This window comes from Notolepis coatsorum (genome assembly GCF_963971535.1).
Source record: "Notolepis coatsorum genome assembly, chromosome: 10".
Taxonomy (NCBI): Eukaryota; Metazoa; Chordata; class Actinopteri; order Aulopiformes; family Paralepididae; genus Notolepis; species Notolepis coatsorum.
In genome coordinates, this window is record NC_140174.1 from 55,695,646 (window position 1) to 55,710,572 (window position 14,927).

The 14,927-nt window shown below is 48.8% G+C and overlaps 1 protein-coding gene across 1 annotated transcript in view; it reads left to right on the forward strand.

Annotated features, from left to right (window-relative positions):
* Nucleotides 1–733: 733 nt before the first annotated feature.
* tbkbp1 (TBK1 binding protein 1) overlaps nt 734–14,927 on the forward strand; it is a gene marked incomplete at both ends in the record, with an annotated part of 144,461 nt that continues 130,267 nt past the window's right edge. The window contains one exon of the mRNA XM_084322468.1: nt 734–979. Within this exon, the coding sequence (XP_084178594.1) occupies nt 734–979 (246 nt within the window). The remainder of the gene's footprint in view (nt 980–14,927) is intronic.

The window sequence follows — 14,927 nt, forward strand, 5'->3', positions numbered from 1 at the left end:
TAATCAACCCCCCTCCCACACACACACACACGCACACACGCACGCACGCACGCACACACACACACACACACACACACACACACACACACACACACACACACACACACACACACACACACACACACACACACACACACACACACACACACACACACACACACACACACTCAACTTTCAGTCTCTCACTCTTGCTCAATAGTTTAATCAATCAAAGTTTTATAGCTCATTTAAAAACAACAGAGGCAATTCAGGACGCTTTTGCAATCAACAAAAACATCAAATAAAAACAAACATGTTCTCTCTCTCTCTTTCCCCCATTCTCTCTTTCTTCATCCCCCTCCTTCTCTCTTTGGCTCTCCCTCTTTTTCTCTGCCCCCTCTTTTTCTGCTCCCCCACTTTTTATCTGTCTGAACCCCCTCTCCCTGCCGCTCTCTCTCTTTCTAACTATCCCTCTCTCTTTCTCTCTCCTTTCTGTTTCTGTCCCTCTTTCCTCCGCCCCCCCCAACCCTTTCTGTCATTCTCCTTCCCACTCCCTCTCTCTCTCTCTTTCACTCTCTCTTTCTCTTTCTGTTCTTATCTGTCTCTTTCTTTCTCCCACCATCTCTCTCTTTCTTGCTATCTGCATCCATCTCTTTCTACCCACTCTCTCTCTCTCTCTCTCTCTCTCTCTCTCTCTCTCTCTCTCTCTCTCTCTCTCTCTCTCTCTCTCTCTCTCTGGTTCAGACTCTGAGTGATGGAGTCTCTGTTTGGCGGCGGCGAGCTGGGGCTGCTGGGAGGCGGAGGGGGCGAGGCGGGGGGTCTGAAGGAGGATGGCTGTGGGGGCGTGGCCTGGCGGTCCTCGCCGCTGCCCCGTGACGACGTTTACTCCGCCTCCAACTTCGCCCTCATCACCGCCTACCAGGACATCAAGACGCGCCTGGCGAGCCTGGAGAGAGAGAACAGCGGCATCAAGAGGAAACTCAAAATATACGAGATCAAGGTTTGTTCCGTCTTTGTTTCACTACCCCCCCGCTGTGCCTGGGATCCCATCGGAGCCTCCTCTCCTGCCCTTCCTCCCTCTCAGCCTTCCAACGTCTCAATAAAAGTACACCGAATGCTGTGGGGAGTGGACTGCCCACTCTCCTTAAAAAAGAAACAAGTAGAATACAAATAATGAAAGTAATTACAGTTTATTTTCGTGGGCGTTGAGGCTCCGCTTGTCATCACTCCCTGCAAAGCACGATTTTAAAGACAAATATGAGAGCAGGAGACATATGAGAGTTCATCGTTTGCCATAGGGGAGCCACAGGGAACAGTACCCATCAATGGATGCTGGGCTGGTGGTGCTGGTGGCAACAAAAATGCACAGACAAGCACCAGCTGGCAGCAGAGAATGAGCTTGGTGATGTTGGATTGCAGGCTCATGTCATAGCTGACATATCACCCCAACCTGCTGATGTATCGATTTGTCTGCCTTAACTCTGCAGGCTGGCTAATTTATCCAGGGGAGATTTGCTGAGGATGTACAGTATGCTCTTTGTCAGCACTGTATGGATATACTATACACACACCTGGGAGATGCCCAGTATCTAGAGTCACTTCCACTGTTGGCTGCTGAGCAGCTCCACTGGAGCAGTTGGAGGTTATAATAATGTATACCTTTATTAATCCCCTTGGGGAAATTCATCCTCTCTTCCTGCATTTGACCCATCCTAACTATTTAGAAGCCGCAGGTCAGCCCTTCCGGGGGTTGAACCCATGACCTTCTTGCTGCGAGTGCAACAATGCTAACCACTGCACCAATGTACCTTGCTCAGGGAGGGGAGAGTGATACTCATTGCCCCTCCCCCCACACACACATTTTTCCTAGCGGTCCGTGCATTTGATAGATTGGATTTTGATGACCTGTCCATACAAGCACTTTTCCGCCAGAATGTCCCTCGAGTCTCTTCCCAAAAGATGCGCACATGGTTTGGTTTCACCTTATATAATGATCGAACCCAGGACTTGAACTCTCTAGTCCCGACTCAAGTCAAAAAACGTGACTTGGGACTTGACTCACTTTTTTTCTGTGTCTTGGACTCTGAGTTTCTGATAATATGCCCCAGGTCACAAAGTTTATAAATTAATGTGTAATTAAAAATTTATTTTAAATAAAAATAACTGTAAACTCCTGCTTTGGAACTCACTTTAACTACATATTCCTCATCAACCAATAGTAACAATGCCTCTCTCTCTCTCTCTCTCTCTCTCTCTCTCTCTCTCTCTCTCTCTCTCTCTCTCTCTCTCTCTCTCTCCCTCCTTGTACTGTAATCACTTGTTTAAGTACTGTGAAATGTGAAAAGAAAAATGTAGGCAGGGACTTGGACTGGTAATAAGGTTACTTGAAACCTGGAGTTTTTACTTCAGTAATGGATACTTGAGGGATGACTTGAGGGGTGACTTGAGGGGTGGTTCCCGGTTCGATTCCGACTCCCTCCGGAAGCGCGTCGAAGGTAACCTCTAACTGCTCCCGATGAGCAGGTTGGCACCTTGCATGGTTGCCTTCGCCATCGGTGTGTAATAAAAAAATATATATGGGAACTGATATGAATTGAAATGATGTGAAATATAATTGATAATATTCCCAAATAAAATACATTTATTAAAAAAAAAAAAAAAAAAGCACAGAACAGAACAGCACCGGGTTGTCAGCGTCAGACAGAAGATTCTATTCCCTGCTGAACAGAGGCATAATGCAGGACTGGGTAGCCTCTACGCCAGGGCTATTCAACTGGCGGCCCGCGGGCCAGATCCGGGCCGCGGGATGATTCTGACCGGCCCGCCAAAGATTTCATGATAATAAAAAAAAAAAGAAAAAAAAAAAATGTTTTTTTTAATATTTTTTATTTTTATTTTTTGTATTACTTTTTTATTTTCATGTCAACGTTAACACGCACAATTGAGCCAACAGTCACTTAATTAATGACAGATTTCATTGATAAATTGAGGGAAAACTTTGCAAGTCGATTTGATGAATTTGACATGTCCAGAGAATTGATGCATTTTGTGAGCAACCCATTTGCCAATGTAGCTGCTATTTCCACAAAAGGACAAGAGTTCCTTGCATCACTTCACATTGATGAAGGTCTCCTGCAACTTGAAATAATTGACATGCAAGCATCATCTGCTCTGAAGCAGGCACTTGAGAATGAATCCACCACAACATTTTGGATAAAGTGTATTCATGTCAAGACATTCCCCAAAATAAAAACGCTGGCAATATCTGTGCTAACAATGTTTGGCTCAACATACACCTGTGAATCCAGTTTCTCTCACATGAATGCCATTAAAACAAGCAACGTGCCTCCTTGACAAATGAGCATTTGCATCACTGTTTGCGGGTAGCCCTCACTTCCTATGAACCCTCTTTCTCTGCCATTGCCCAGTCAAAGAAGTGCAATCGCTCTCATTAGATGTGTGTATGTAGGCTAGGCCTGTCTGCCCCCCACCCCCCTGATGTTTGAGAGTTAAGAGTGGACAATAAGTGCTAATAAGATGCTGTGATTTGCTGTTGTTGCACAGACATGAAGCACTTTTTCATAAGCTCAGCTGCACTATAAATGTGTTTTTTTTGTTCAAGTGTCGATGTTAGAATGTTCAGATGCACATCATGCACTTGTTTGTTTTTTATTTTATTTTTATATTGAAATGTTGAAGAGGAGATGTTGCAGTTGTTGTCATAAATGAAGCACTTTCTGCAGGAGATGTTGCAGATGTGGCACATAAATGAAGCACTTTTTTTGAAAAGTATACTACTTTTGCAATGTAGTTAAATAAAAGTTGTGAAAATGTGGTTGCGTGTTGTGTCAAGTGTACATATATTCATAGCACGGGGAGGCGCTGTGGCAGTCCGGCCCCTGGCCCCTTGGGTTTCTGACAATGTGGCCCCCTGAACAATTTAGTTGAATAGCCCTGCTCTACGCACTATAAACAAATCTTACTACTCAAATCCCCCATAGAAACACACATGCGTGTATGTGTCTCTACAGTATGCTGTGTAAGCCCATATTCAGCCTCATTTTGTCATGACAAAGCATAGAGCTATCTTGTCCCATCTGCGTGTACCTTCTGTCATCAACCTGCCAGCACGGACTCTCCTCCAACCCAACCAGACTCATTTTATTATATAACAGAGAACACAAGGTACCACTTTAATTACTGCACATTCCTGACCAGCAACAAAATGATCTACCGTAGTACTAGTAACTAATGATGAATGATCTAATGCTTACGTAAAAAAAGATAACTACATTAAAAAATTTTACATTTTCTTTGTGTAGTCAGCAGACTTTTCCATTGTTGTCTGCTCCCTGTGATCACTTGAATAAATCCTACTGTCTTCACCTGGAAAGAGTCAGCATGTTTTTCTTCCATACTACATAGGGGTTATGGCCAGAGTATGCTCCTATGGGGAAGGGGGCCAACGCATGCTCCCAAGGGAGAAGGGGCCATGGCATGGTCCTATAGGAGAAGGGAAGGGGTCAGGGCATGGTCATATGGGAGAGAGGGCCAGAGCATGTTCCTATGGGAGAGGGGGCCAGGGCATGGTCCTATGGGAGAGGGGGCCAGGGCATGGTCCTATGGGAGAGGGGGCCAGGGCATGGTCCTATGGGAGAGGGGGCCAGAGCATGTTCCTATGGGAGAGGGGGCCAGGGCATGGTCCTATAGGAGAGGGGGCCAGGGCATGGTCCTATGGGAGAGGGCGCCAGAGCATGGTCCTATGGGAGAGGGGGCCAGAGCATGTTCCTATGGGAGAGGGGGCCAGGGCATGGTCCTATAGGAGAGGGGGCCAGGGCATGGTCCTATGGGAGAGGGCGCCAGAGCATGTTCCTATGGGAGAGGGGGCCAGGGCATGGTCCTATGGGAGAGGGGGCCAGAGCATGTTCCTATGGGAGAGGGGGCCAGGGCATGTTCCTATGGGAGAGGGGGCCAGGGCATGGTCCTATGGGAGAGGGGGCCAGGGCATGTTCCTATGGGAGAGGGGGCCAGGGCATGGTCCTATGGGAGAGGGGGCCAGAGCATGTTCCTATGGGAGAGGGGGCCAGGGCATGTTCCTATGGGAGAGGGGGCCAGGGCATGGTCCTATGGGAGAGGGGGCCAGAGCATGTTCCTATGGGAGAGGGGGCCAGAGCATGTTTATATGGGAGAGGGGGCCAGAGCATGTTCCTATGGGAGAGGGGGCCAGGGCATGGTCCTATGGGAGATGGGGCCAGAGCATGTTTATATGGGAGAGGGGGCCAGAGCATGTTCCTATGGGAGAGGGGGCCAGATCATGTTCCTATGGGAGAGGGGGCCAGAGCATGTTTATATGGGAGAGGGGGCCAGGGCATGGTCCTATGGGAGAGGGGGCCAGGGCATGGTCCTATGGGAGAGGGGGCCAGAGCATGTTCCTATGGGAGAGGGGGCCAGAGCATGTTCCTATGGGAGAGGGGGCCAGAGCATGTTCCTATGGGAGAGGGGGCCAGGGCATGGTCCTATGGGAGAGGGGGCCAGGGCATGGTCTTATGGGTGAAGGGGTTAGAGGTATTTTCTTAGGGCATCAGGGTCTGATCCCTATGGGTGTCCCTTATATAATACAAATAAGTCTGGAACAAGTGTCTCTCTGGCAGATCTTTTGGTTAAATTACATATTTTAGGACAGCCAGGTAATTGTGTATCAGAGTGGCCCTGCTCGAAGCCTAGTAAGATGATGTATCTTTCTTAACCCCCTTGGGGAAAGCCTGGAATCTCACTTGGCCGGTAAGAGATTACTCTTTGGTGGACCAGTAGAGAAAAAGATTGGTCTTTTAATATATGCCCCTTTTCAGTTGGTGTATGAAGATTTTTGCTGAGAGAGTTTCTGCTGAACTACTATGGAAACTCAGTTGACCAAATTATTAAAGGTTCACTATGCAGTTTTTGGGGAGGGGGATTTGTTACATTTGCTTAAGATGCTATTAGTGTTTACATTATATTTACTATACATGTAATCCTTAGAATTATTCTATTTTATGTAAATAAATCAAAACAAAATATTTTTTAGGCACCATGAGCCAAACATAAGCCATAAGATCGAAATTGGGACCTTGTGAATTCAAATCAAATAACCAGTGCCACTACCCAGTTCAGATCCAGGTGGGTTACACCAGCAATGTCAGATTCTACTTTCATGTCTCTATCAGAAACATCAAAGTAGACACAGTTCAACTCTGACCCCTCTGGAATAATAACACATGGGAGATGTGTTATCATCACTACCTTTAGTGTTACTGAGTCATACTTAGAGAGAGCGGGAGAGAGGGAGAGAGACAGAGAGAGAGGGGGGAGAGAGAGAGAGAGAGAGAGAGAGAGAGAGAGAGAGAGAGAGAGAGAGAGAGAGAGAGAGGGAGAGGTGTGCATGTATGTTCTGCAACACACATCCTTTTAGTGAGCAGCTGTTAGCCAAGGCCGCAGGCCTCCAGAGGGAACTTGCCAGGGAAAAGGACAGTTTGTTCAAGGCTCACTCCCAAATAGTCAGGTGGGCTAATATGAGTATAAAGCAGGTGTTTGGCTGTTTGGATTATGATATGAATATGATCAGCATCTGTGCTTTAGGTAAATACAGTATGTGTCACTGCTTTTGCCCCACGCTTAAAGGGGAAATCCACCCTCAAACTGATTTTACATTGTGCTATTATATACATATTGGACAGATAAATCAATGGACATAGACAATTATCTCCCTTGGTTGTGATGTCATCAAGTGACACATTCTTTAGTTGGTCCATTGACGGTGAGTTGAAGAGATTCTTTGTGGGCTCAGAGTTTTTGTCTGAGCTATTACATCCAAATGAGTGTACAGCTCTGAATCAGAGGATGTACCCATATCTCAGTCAAATAAACAAGGGTAAGGGCGGTCAGGTGGCGTAGCGGAGATTGCGCTCGTCACCAATGCAAGAGGCTGCGGTCTCGACTCCCGGAGAGTCAGCATTGCCTTGGCTTGGGCTGATCGCTATACTAACTCGTTTGGCTGAGTTAGGGGGAGGGAAGCTGTGGGTGGGGATCTGGCGTTGTGGACAGCGACGCCTACAGGTCAGGTCTGGGCGCTTGCTCAGCGGAGGCAGGACTTGATGAAGGCAGCGTGACCTCCCACGCATTACACTTCACCAATGAGAGCCCTCGCTGCCAGGTGAGAAGAGAGTCACTGGCTGTCGCCGCACGTGTTGGAGGAAGCGTGCGGATACTCCAGGGTTCCCTTGTACCGACCAGTAGGAGAACATGCGCACAACAAACATGTAGGGGAGGGGGGGAATTGGCACAACGACTAAATTGGGATGGGGAGAAAACAGAGAACAATCGGAGAAAGAGAGGGTTAAAAAAAAATATAAAAAATAAACAGGGGTACTGCATAGTGTCCTAGGAGTTGTCCTTCAGGATTTCAGGATCATCGATAGAATCTCTCAGATGAGACACACATTTAAACAAAGCAGTGAAATATTATAGAAATAGAACATCCTTCAAATACAACATTGTTCCACTGAAAACATCAACACAGATTATATGGTTCTCGTCTGAGGTACTCAATTGACCGATCTCAAACTCCGCCCTTTCTTCTTGATCCTCCAATCATAACAGTTGGTTGAGATAGGATGCAAAATGGTGCATAGAAAAGCAGCCCATATTGTGGCTCTTAGAGTAGAATAGAATGTCTTTATTGACATCAAATAGAATAGAATGAATAAAGGCTATTCTCGGTCCTCACTCCACAACGGTGGAACGAACTTCCCACCACAGTCAGGACAGCTGAAATCTGCCCAATTTTCCGCCGTCGATTAGAAAACACACCTCTTCAATCAACAAATTGAAACAGAGCAGTGCAATATTATGGAAATAGAACATCCTTCTCCCTTCTAAAACAGCAAGATGGGTGGGGTGGCTGAGCAGAGCTGCCGTCAGCGTGCAGACGGAAGGGGAATGCTTCCTGCTACTTTGAGGCTGGATGGGTTTAGATCTGGTGGCTCACAGGTTCAGAGCGCCTCATGCTGCACAGTGAGTACAGGGGCCCCTCATGCTGCACAGTGAGTACAGGGGCCCCTCATGCTGCACAGTGAGTACAGGGGCCCCTCATGCTGCACAGTGAGTACAGGGGCCCCTCGTGCTTCACAGTGAGTACAGGGGCCCCTCATGCTGCACAGTGAGTACAGGGGCCCCTCATGCTGCACAGTGAGTACAGGGGCCCCTCACGCTGCACAGTGAGTACAGGGGCCCCTCATGCTGCACAGTGAGTACAGGGGCCCCTCATGCTGCACAGTGAGTACAGGGGCCCCTCATGCTGCACAGTGAGTACAGGGGCCCCTCGTGCTTCACAGTGAGTACAGGGGCCCCTCATGCTGCACAGTGAGTACAGGGGCCCCTCATGCTGCACAGTGAGTACAGGGGCCCTCACGCTGCACAGTGAGTACAGGGGCCCCTCATGCTGCACAGTGAGTACAGGGGCCCCTCATGCTGCACAGTGAGTACAGGGGCCCCTCATGCTGCACAGTGAGTACAGGGGCCCCTCACGCTGCACAGTGAGTACAGGGGCCCCTCACGCTGCACAGTGAGTACAGGGGCCCTCACGCTGCACAGTGCGTACAGGGGCCCCTCATGCTGCTCAGTGAGTACAGGGGCCCCTCATGCTGCTCAGTGAGTACAGGGGCCCTCATGCTGCACAGTGAGTACAGGGGCCCTCACGCTGCACAGTGAGTACAGGGGCCCCTCGTGCTGCACAGTGAGTACAGGGGCCCCTCATGCTGCACAGTGAGTACAGGGGCCCTCACGCTGCACAGTGAGTACAGGGGCCCCTCGTGCTGCACAGTGAGTACAGGGGCCCCTCATGCTGCTCAGTGAGTACAGGGGCCCCTCATGCTGCACAGTGAGTACAGGGGCCCCTCGTGCTGCACAGTGAGTACAGGGGCCCCTCATGCTGCTCAGTGAGTACAGGGGCCCTCATGCTGCACAGTGAGTACAGGGGCCCCTCGTGCTGCACAGTGAGTACAGGGGCCCCTCATGCTGCTCAGTGAGTACAGGGGCCCTCATGCTGCACAGTGAGTACAGGGGCCCCTCATGCTGCTCAGTGAGTACAGGGGCCCCTCACGCTGCACAGTGAGTACAGGGGCCCCTCATGCTGCACAGTGAGTACAGGGGCCCTCATGCTGCACAGTGAGGCCCCCCGGGGGACAAGCCTCTCACGCTAACATGCACCGCTGATTCTGTCTGAGTAGAAAGGGGTGTTTCTCTAAATGGAAAAGGTTTGTTTGGCCCTCAAATAAACTTGAATATTAAGTTACAGAAAAAACCCGAGAGGCCCACTGTGTTTTCCGTAGGCATTCTCTGTGCTCACTCAGGTTTAACCAAATCTGCAAGTTACGTAACATAATTTTAGACTTCTCCTCACAAGAAACTGTATAAAGAATATATAGCACTGGTGTCAAATTCTGCTAATGTGCATATATCAAATTCTCTATAATAATGACTGTTGAATCCTCCCGCATGCTATGCTGACTCATGTTATGCTGGAGCATTTGGAACTGAGATAGTAGTTGGTTAAACTAACTTTTTTGTTTATTCACTGTTAACTACTGTGCAAAGAAGAAGAATGAAGTGGGATGAACTGCCCAGTCTCCATTAAGGATGGTCACACACATATTTCAGAGTACAAGGGTAGGGTTTCTTAAACCAGGTCATGGGCCTTTCTGATATGAGTAGCAGTGTGACTGGGTCTTTGCTGATACCCGGCTGGCATATGCTACACTAGCTACCAGGGCCGGACTGGGGAAATAATTCATACCAGGAGATATAGCGCGAAATATAGCCCCAGTCAGGCCACTTTTTAAGCGGGGGGTCTGGGGGTCCCCCACCAGGAACATTTTAGTTACAAAGTTACTTAATTTCCTGCATTCTGGTGAATTTTAGTGCATGTGAATCACAAACTAATGAGCCAACAATTGCTTAGTACAATGTACTGTTATGAACCTCAAATAAAACTGCTGTGGCACTATAGCAATGCTACTCTCTCCAGCTTCAAAAAGAAAAAAGCAAGAGCACAACATATTTTTCTATTTACTATTATAATAGTTAACAACTCTCTCCACCTATTCAAACAGAGCAAGAGCACAATACCATATTCACTTTACTGATGCACTACCCATCAACAGTTAAAATAGCCCTTTACACAAACATTAAATAACAGACCTTTCATTACAATACTATAATAACAGTAGCCACTGCCAGAATAGTGACACGTGTATCGCGTGTGGTGAGCACATGCATGCATGCACAACGAAGACAGAAGATTGCGTTGTCTCAATCATTTTAACTATAAAATGAGCTCAAAGTATGAGCTCACTGAATGAAATTTCCAACAAAAAGCATCAATTGTCAAATAATATTGATCACATTCAGACTAGATGTTTTTGAGGAAATTAGAAAGGGAACAACAACTTAACCCTTGTGATCAGATTCAAATTTTTTTGATAATTTTGCAGTGATTATTGTAACTGAGGGGTACAATTCCCTGACTGTATTGATAAGTATGGTATCATTAAACCACTACCGCTTTATGTACTTTAACTTCTGGCCATACAGTACACGATATCTAAATATGATGAACACTTTCCCACAATGAAATCGGGTCCACACAAAGGTAATAATCAAATATTTAATATATAGCAAAAGGTACATATAATAGTTACTATTACATTTATGATTTGAATGCACTTGTAAGGCAAATGAGTACTCGTAGGCAAATCAACACTGAATGTCCAATCTCTGGTTACGCAGGAAGCAAGTATACAACCTGGCTCTTAGGGAATTAGAACTATGGTACTCTTAATGATATAGCGGGATATTCTGGAGGGGTCCTCCCGGTTGTAAGCCAGTAGGGGGGGTAGGAGAGCCGTCGGTAGTAGACCGTCTGGTCAACGATGTCTAGGGAGACTTCAAGTACAGAAGACAGTGCAGTAGACTCTTGATCCGCAGATGAATACACCTTGGTTCTCTTGTAGGCTGTAGCTCCACAATGAAGAAGAAGTTAGGCGACCTCAGTGGTCTGAGCGCCGACTCAACTTGACTCCTCTCGGGGGTAAATCCAACACTCACAGGCGTCGGCGATTATCCGCTCCACAAATCACAGTACCAAAGCAAATATATTCCAGCCGCATAGGGCTCAGCAGTCGTCGGGTAGGTAATCCAGTGTACATGTCCCTCGGTCCTCGTCTAGATCTCCTCGGAAGAAAGCGCCATGTGTGGTCGGCCCCAGCCTGGATAAGACTCTAGATAACACGAGGAAGCGTTGGAGATGCTGGTCACTTTAGAACTCTAACCGCACGATGCACCATACACGATAGACTATTATTACTTAATAGAAATACGTCTCACTCGACGGTACAGTGCCAAACTCTGACAATTCAGCTATTAATTCGCACGAGGTCTCGATGCTATTCTAAGGCCAAACAGGCCATACTACACCGCACGCGGTATCGTGGGTGAGGCTTCACGTTCTGTTACTTAGTTGGGTAGAAGGGTAAAGGACTAAGGGATAAGAGGACTTCTACATTTACTTGCGCCATATTTATATGCACGGTGAACAAATAGTGCCACTCTCCTTGGGGTAGCCGTATTCCTGCACCGAGCCGGGGCTAGTAGAGACATGTCTCGTCGGTACCATTGAACTTGGCTCCAAGGGGCTTGTCCCCTAGCGCCAGGTCCTTGTCCAATAAGAGAATAAACTATTATGGGCTATAGTAGGCTAAAGGGATATTCCGTGTATATGTACAAGGAATATACAAGGGATATCAAACGATATACAAATACTATTCAATATATATCAATAAATAAATATATATATTCGGTTTAATCTGATCCTTCGTAACAGCCGCCCCCTAATTAGTCCCACCTAATTAGCTAAGCAGAGACAGATTAACCGCACTGTCCACTACTCAATGTCCGCTGTGAGGGTCAGTCAGTTCACAAAGTCATGGGGTCATGGTCGTCATCGATAGTATCAGGGAGCCTCGGCAGTTCTATTAGCCTCGCCACGGGTCGGGTGTAGGTCCGCCCTTGGACGAGCACTTCAGCTGCTCGGACCTTTCCATCGGCACCGGTGATCACTTTGCTTACGCGGCCAGCCGGCCACATAGCTCGGGGTAGTGACTGGTCGATAATCATGACGACTGTTCCTTCTGTCAAATTGTCTCTCTCTTTCACCCATTTCTGGCGGGTCTGTAGAGACGGTAGGTAGTGGAGTAGGAAGCTGTTCCAAAACTTGTCAGCCAATACTTGACTGTACCTCCACATTCTTCGGCCGTTCGCTTCTTCAGGCCTGTACATTGTCTGGGGTAGCGCGGGGTCCAGCCGCCCCATCAAGAGTGTGTTGGGGGTGACTGGGTCGACATCTGCTACATCACTTGAGACGTAACCAAGGGGCTTTGAGTTCAATACTCCCTCGATCTCCGTGAGGACTGTCATTAAGACTTCTTCCGCCACGGTCTGGGCCCCAAGCACGGCGTACAGGGCTGTCTTTATAGAACGTACTTCTCGTTCCCAAGTTCCACCGAAGTGAGGTGCGTTCGGGGGATTAAACTGGAAGTCAATCTGGGATGGAGCGAGGTGGGTCTTAAGTTCTGGGCCCATAGCTTGGAAGCTCTCTCTCAGCTCTCTTTCTCCGCCTTTGAAGTTTGTCCCGTGATCAGACAATAATGTAGACGGTTTTCCTTTCCGTGATGTGAATCTTCGGAAGGCCATAAGGAATGAGTCTGTGCTCATGGTTGGAAGGAGTTCGATATGTATCGCTCTGGTGGTCATGCATTTGAATACAATACCCCACCGCTTCTCGGTTCCTCTTCCTTTCTTTATATACAGCGGGCCGAAACAGTCCATACCGGTGGAGTGAAAAGGCTTGTCGCCGAGTCGGAGGCGACAGGGAGGTAGGTCAGCCATCCGGGGTATACTGGGCTGGGCTCGCCACTTACGACAGTCTAGACAGGTTCGCTGGAAGCGCCGCACTGCTTCTCTCCCTTGCAGTATCCAATAACGACGTCTGATCTCCGCGAAGACTCTCTCTGCCCCTGCGTGGTGCACATCCTCGTCGTATTTCTTTATGATCAGCTCCGTGACCTTGTGTCGGCTGTTCAAGACTATCGGGTACTTGACGTCATCCGGTAAGTCTGGGGCTCTCCGCAGACGACCACCCACTCTGATGAGATTATGGGCGTCGCTCTCGGGGGCTAGGTGGAGCAGTCTGCTGTCTGATGGGACGGGCTTTGCTCCCTGTAGACAGGCTAGCTCATCGGGGAACGAGTCTCTCTGGGCTCGTTGTAGTAGAAGAAGTTCTGCTTCTTCGTAGTCAGCTGCTGAAATGTCAGTTGTGGGCTGAACCTCTGGGTGGTGCCACAGAAATGTCTTTAGCTGCGCACTCTGTAGGGTGAGGCAATCGTCTATGTCGGGGTCTGTGGAGACAAGTGTGTTCAATCCACAGAACATAGGTTTCTTGTTTTCGGCCTCCTCTTTACTCGCCTCCCGTGGGGTGGGTGTAGGCCACTCTTCTTCCGGGAGCTTGAGGAACTCTGGCCCGTCACTGTAGAGGTTGTGACGGGTGAGGTCATCCAGGGACATTCCCCGGGTGATGACGTCAGCTGGGTTGTGTTTGGTGTCCACATACCTCCAGCTCGCTACTTCTGTTAACTCTTGAATCTCGGTGACTCTGACTCCCACGAAGACCTTGTATCTGCACGAATCAGACCGGATCCATGTGAGTACTGTCGTGGAGTCTGACCACAAGATTGTTCTTTGCACCGGGATGGTGAGTTCACGTTGGATTTACGTGGCGAGCTGCGCTCCTGCTAGGGCTGCGCAGAGCTCTAGACGCGGGATAGATTGTTGCTTTCGTGGGGCTATTCTTGAGCGAGCCAGGATGAAAGCAGTATGTATTTCTCCTCCCTCCTCTCGGGCACGCAAGTAGGCCACCGAACCGTAGGCTACTTCGGAGGCGTCGCTGAATACGTGCAGGTCCATCTTGCATGTCTCTGGCCTCACTGTGGGTGGGAAGTAGCTGCGGCGTATATTAACACCTGGGAGTGAGCGGAGTTCCGTCTCCCACTCTCTCCATGTGGATGCAAGGTGTTCGGGTATGGGATCATCCCAGCCCTGGTCCTTGTCCCATAGCGCTCTTACAATCATCTTTGCCCTGGTGGTGTAAGGTAGAATACATCCCAACGGGTCATATTGTCTGGCGAGTGTTCTGTATACACTCCGTCTGGTGGTCGGTATTGCCGTCGACCTTCCCTGCTCCTTGGTCAGGGGTTTGTGTCTATAATGGAGCGAGTCTGTTTTGAAGCGCCAGACTAGTCCTAGTGTCATTTCTTGGGCTTCTCCTGGGATGGTCGCCATCCAGGTGTCGCTGCTCGCTGCCTTGTCCTCGGGGGAGAGGCTGCGCAATACTTGCGGGTCGCTGCTGGCCCACTGCCTGAGATCAAAGCCGCCTTTGATCAGGGAGGCGCGGAGCTTGAGTAGGAGAGCCTCGGCTTCTTCTGGCGTCGAGACGCTTTGTAAACAGTTGTCCACGTAGAAACTATTTGTCACACTTTGTCGGACCTCTTCATCTGCTGCTGGGTCCTCTGCGTTGAGGCTGCTCAATACTGGGGGGTCGCTGCTGGCCCGCTGCCGGAGATCAAAGCCGTCTTTGATCAGGGAGGCGCGGAGCAGCGCACGACGTCGCCAGTCAATTTTCTTTATGTGTCCCGCTGTGATTAGCTTGTTAATCTCAGCGCGGTACACAGCCTCTTGAGCGGGGTCTTTGGCTAGGCGCCGCTCTGTGTTCAATAGATACCGCTCCGTCGCCTCTTTTGTGGCGTGAAAGGTGGGCATTCCCTCTCGCCTCAGGAGTGGAGTTGCGTATCTCATCACTCCGT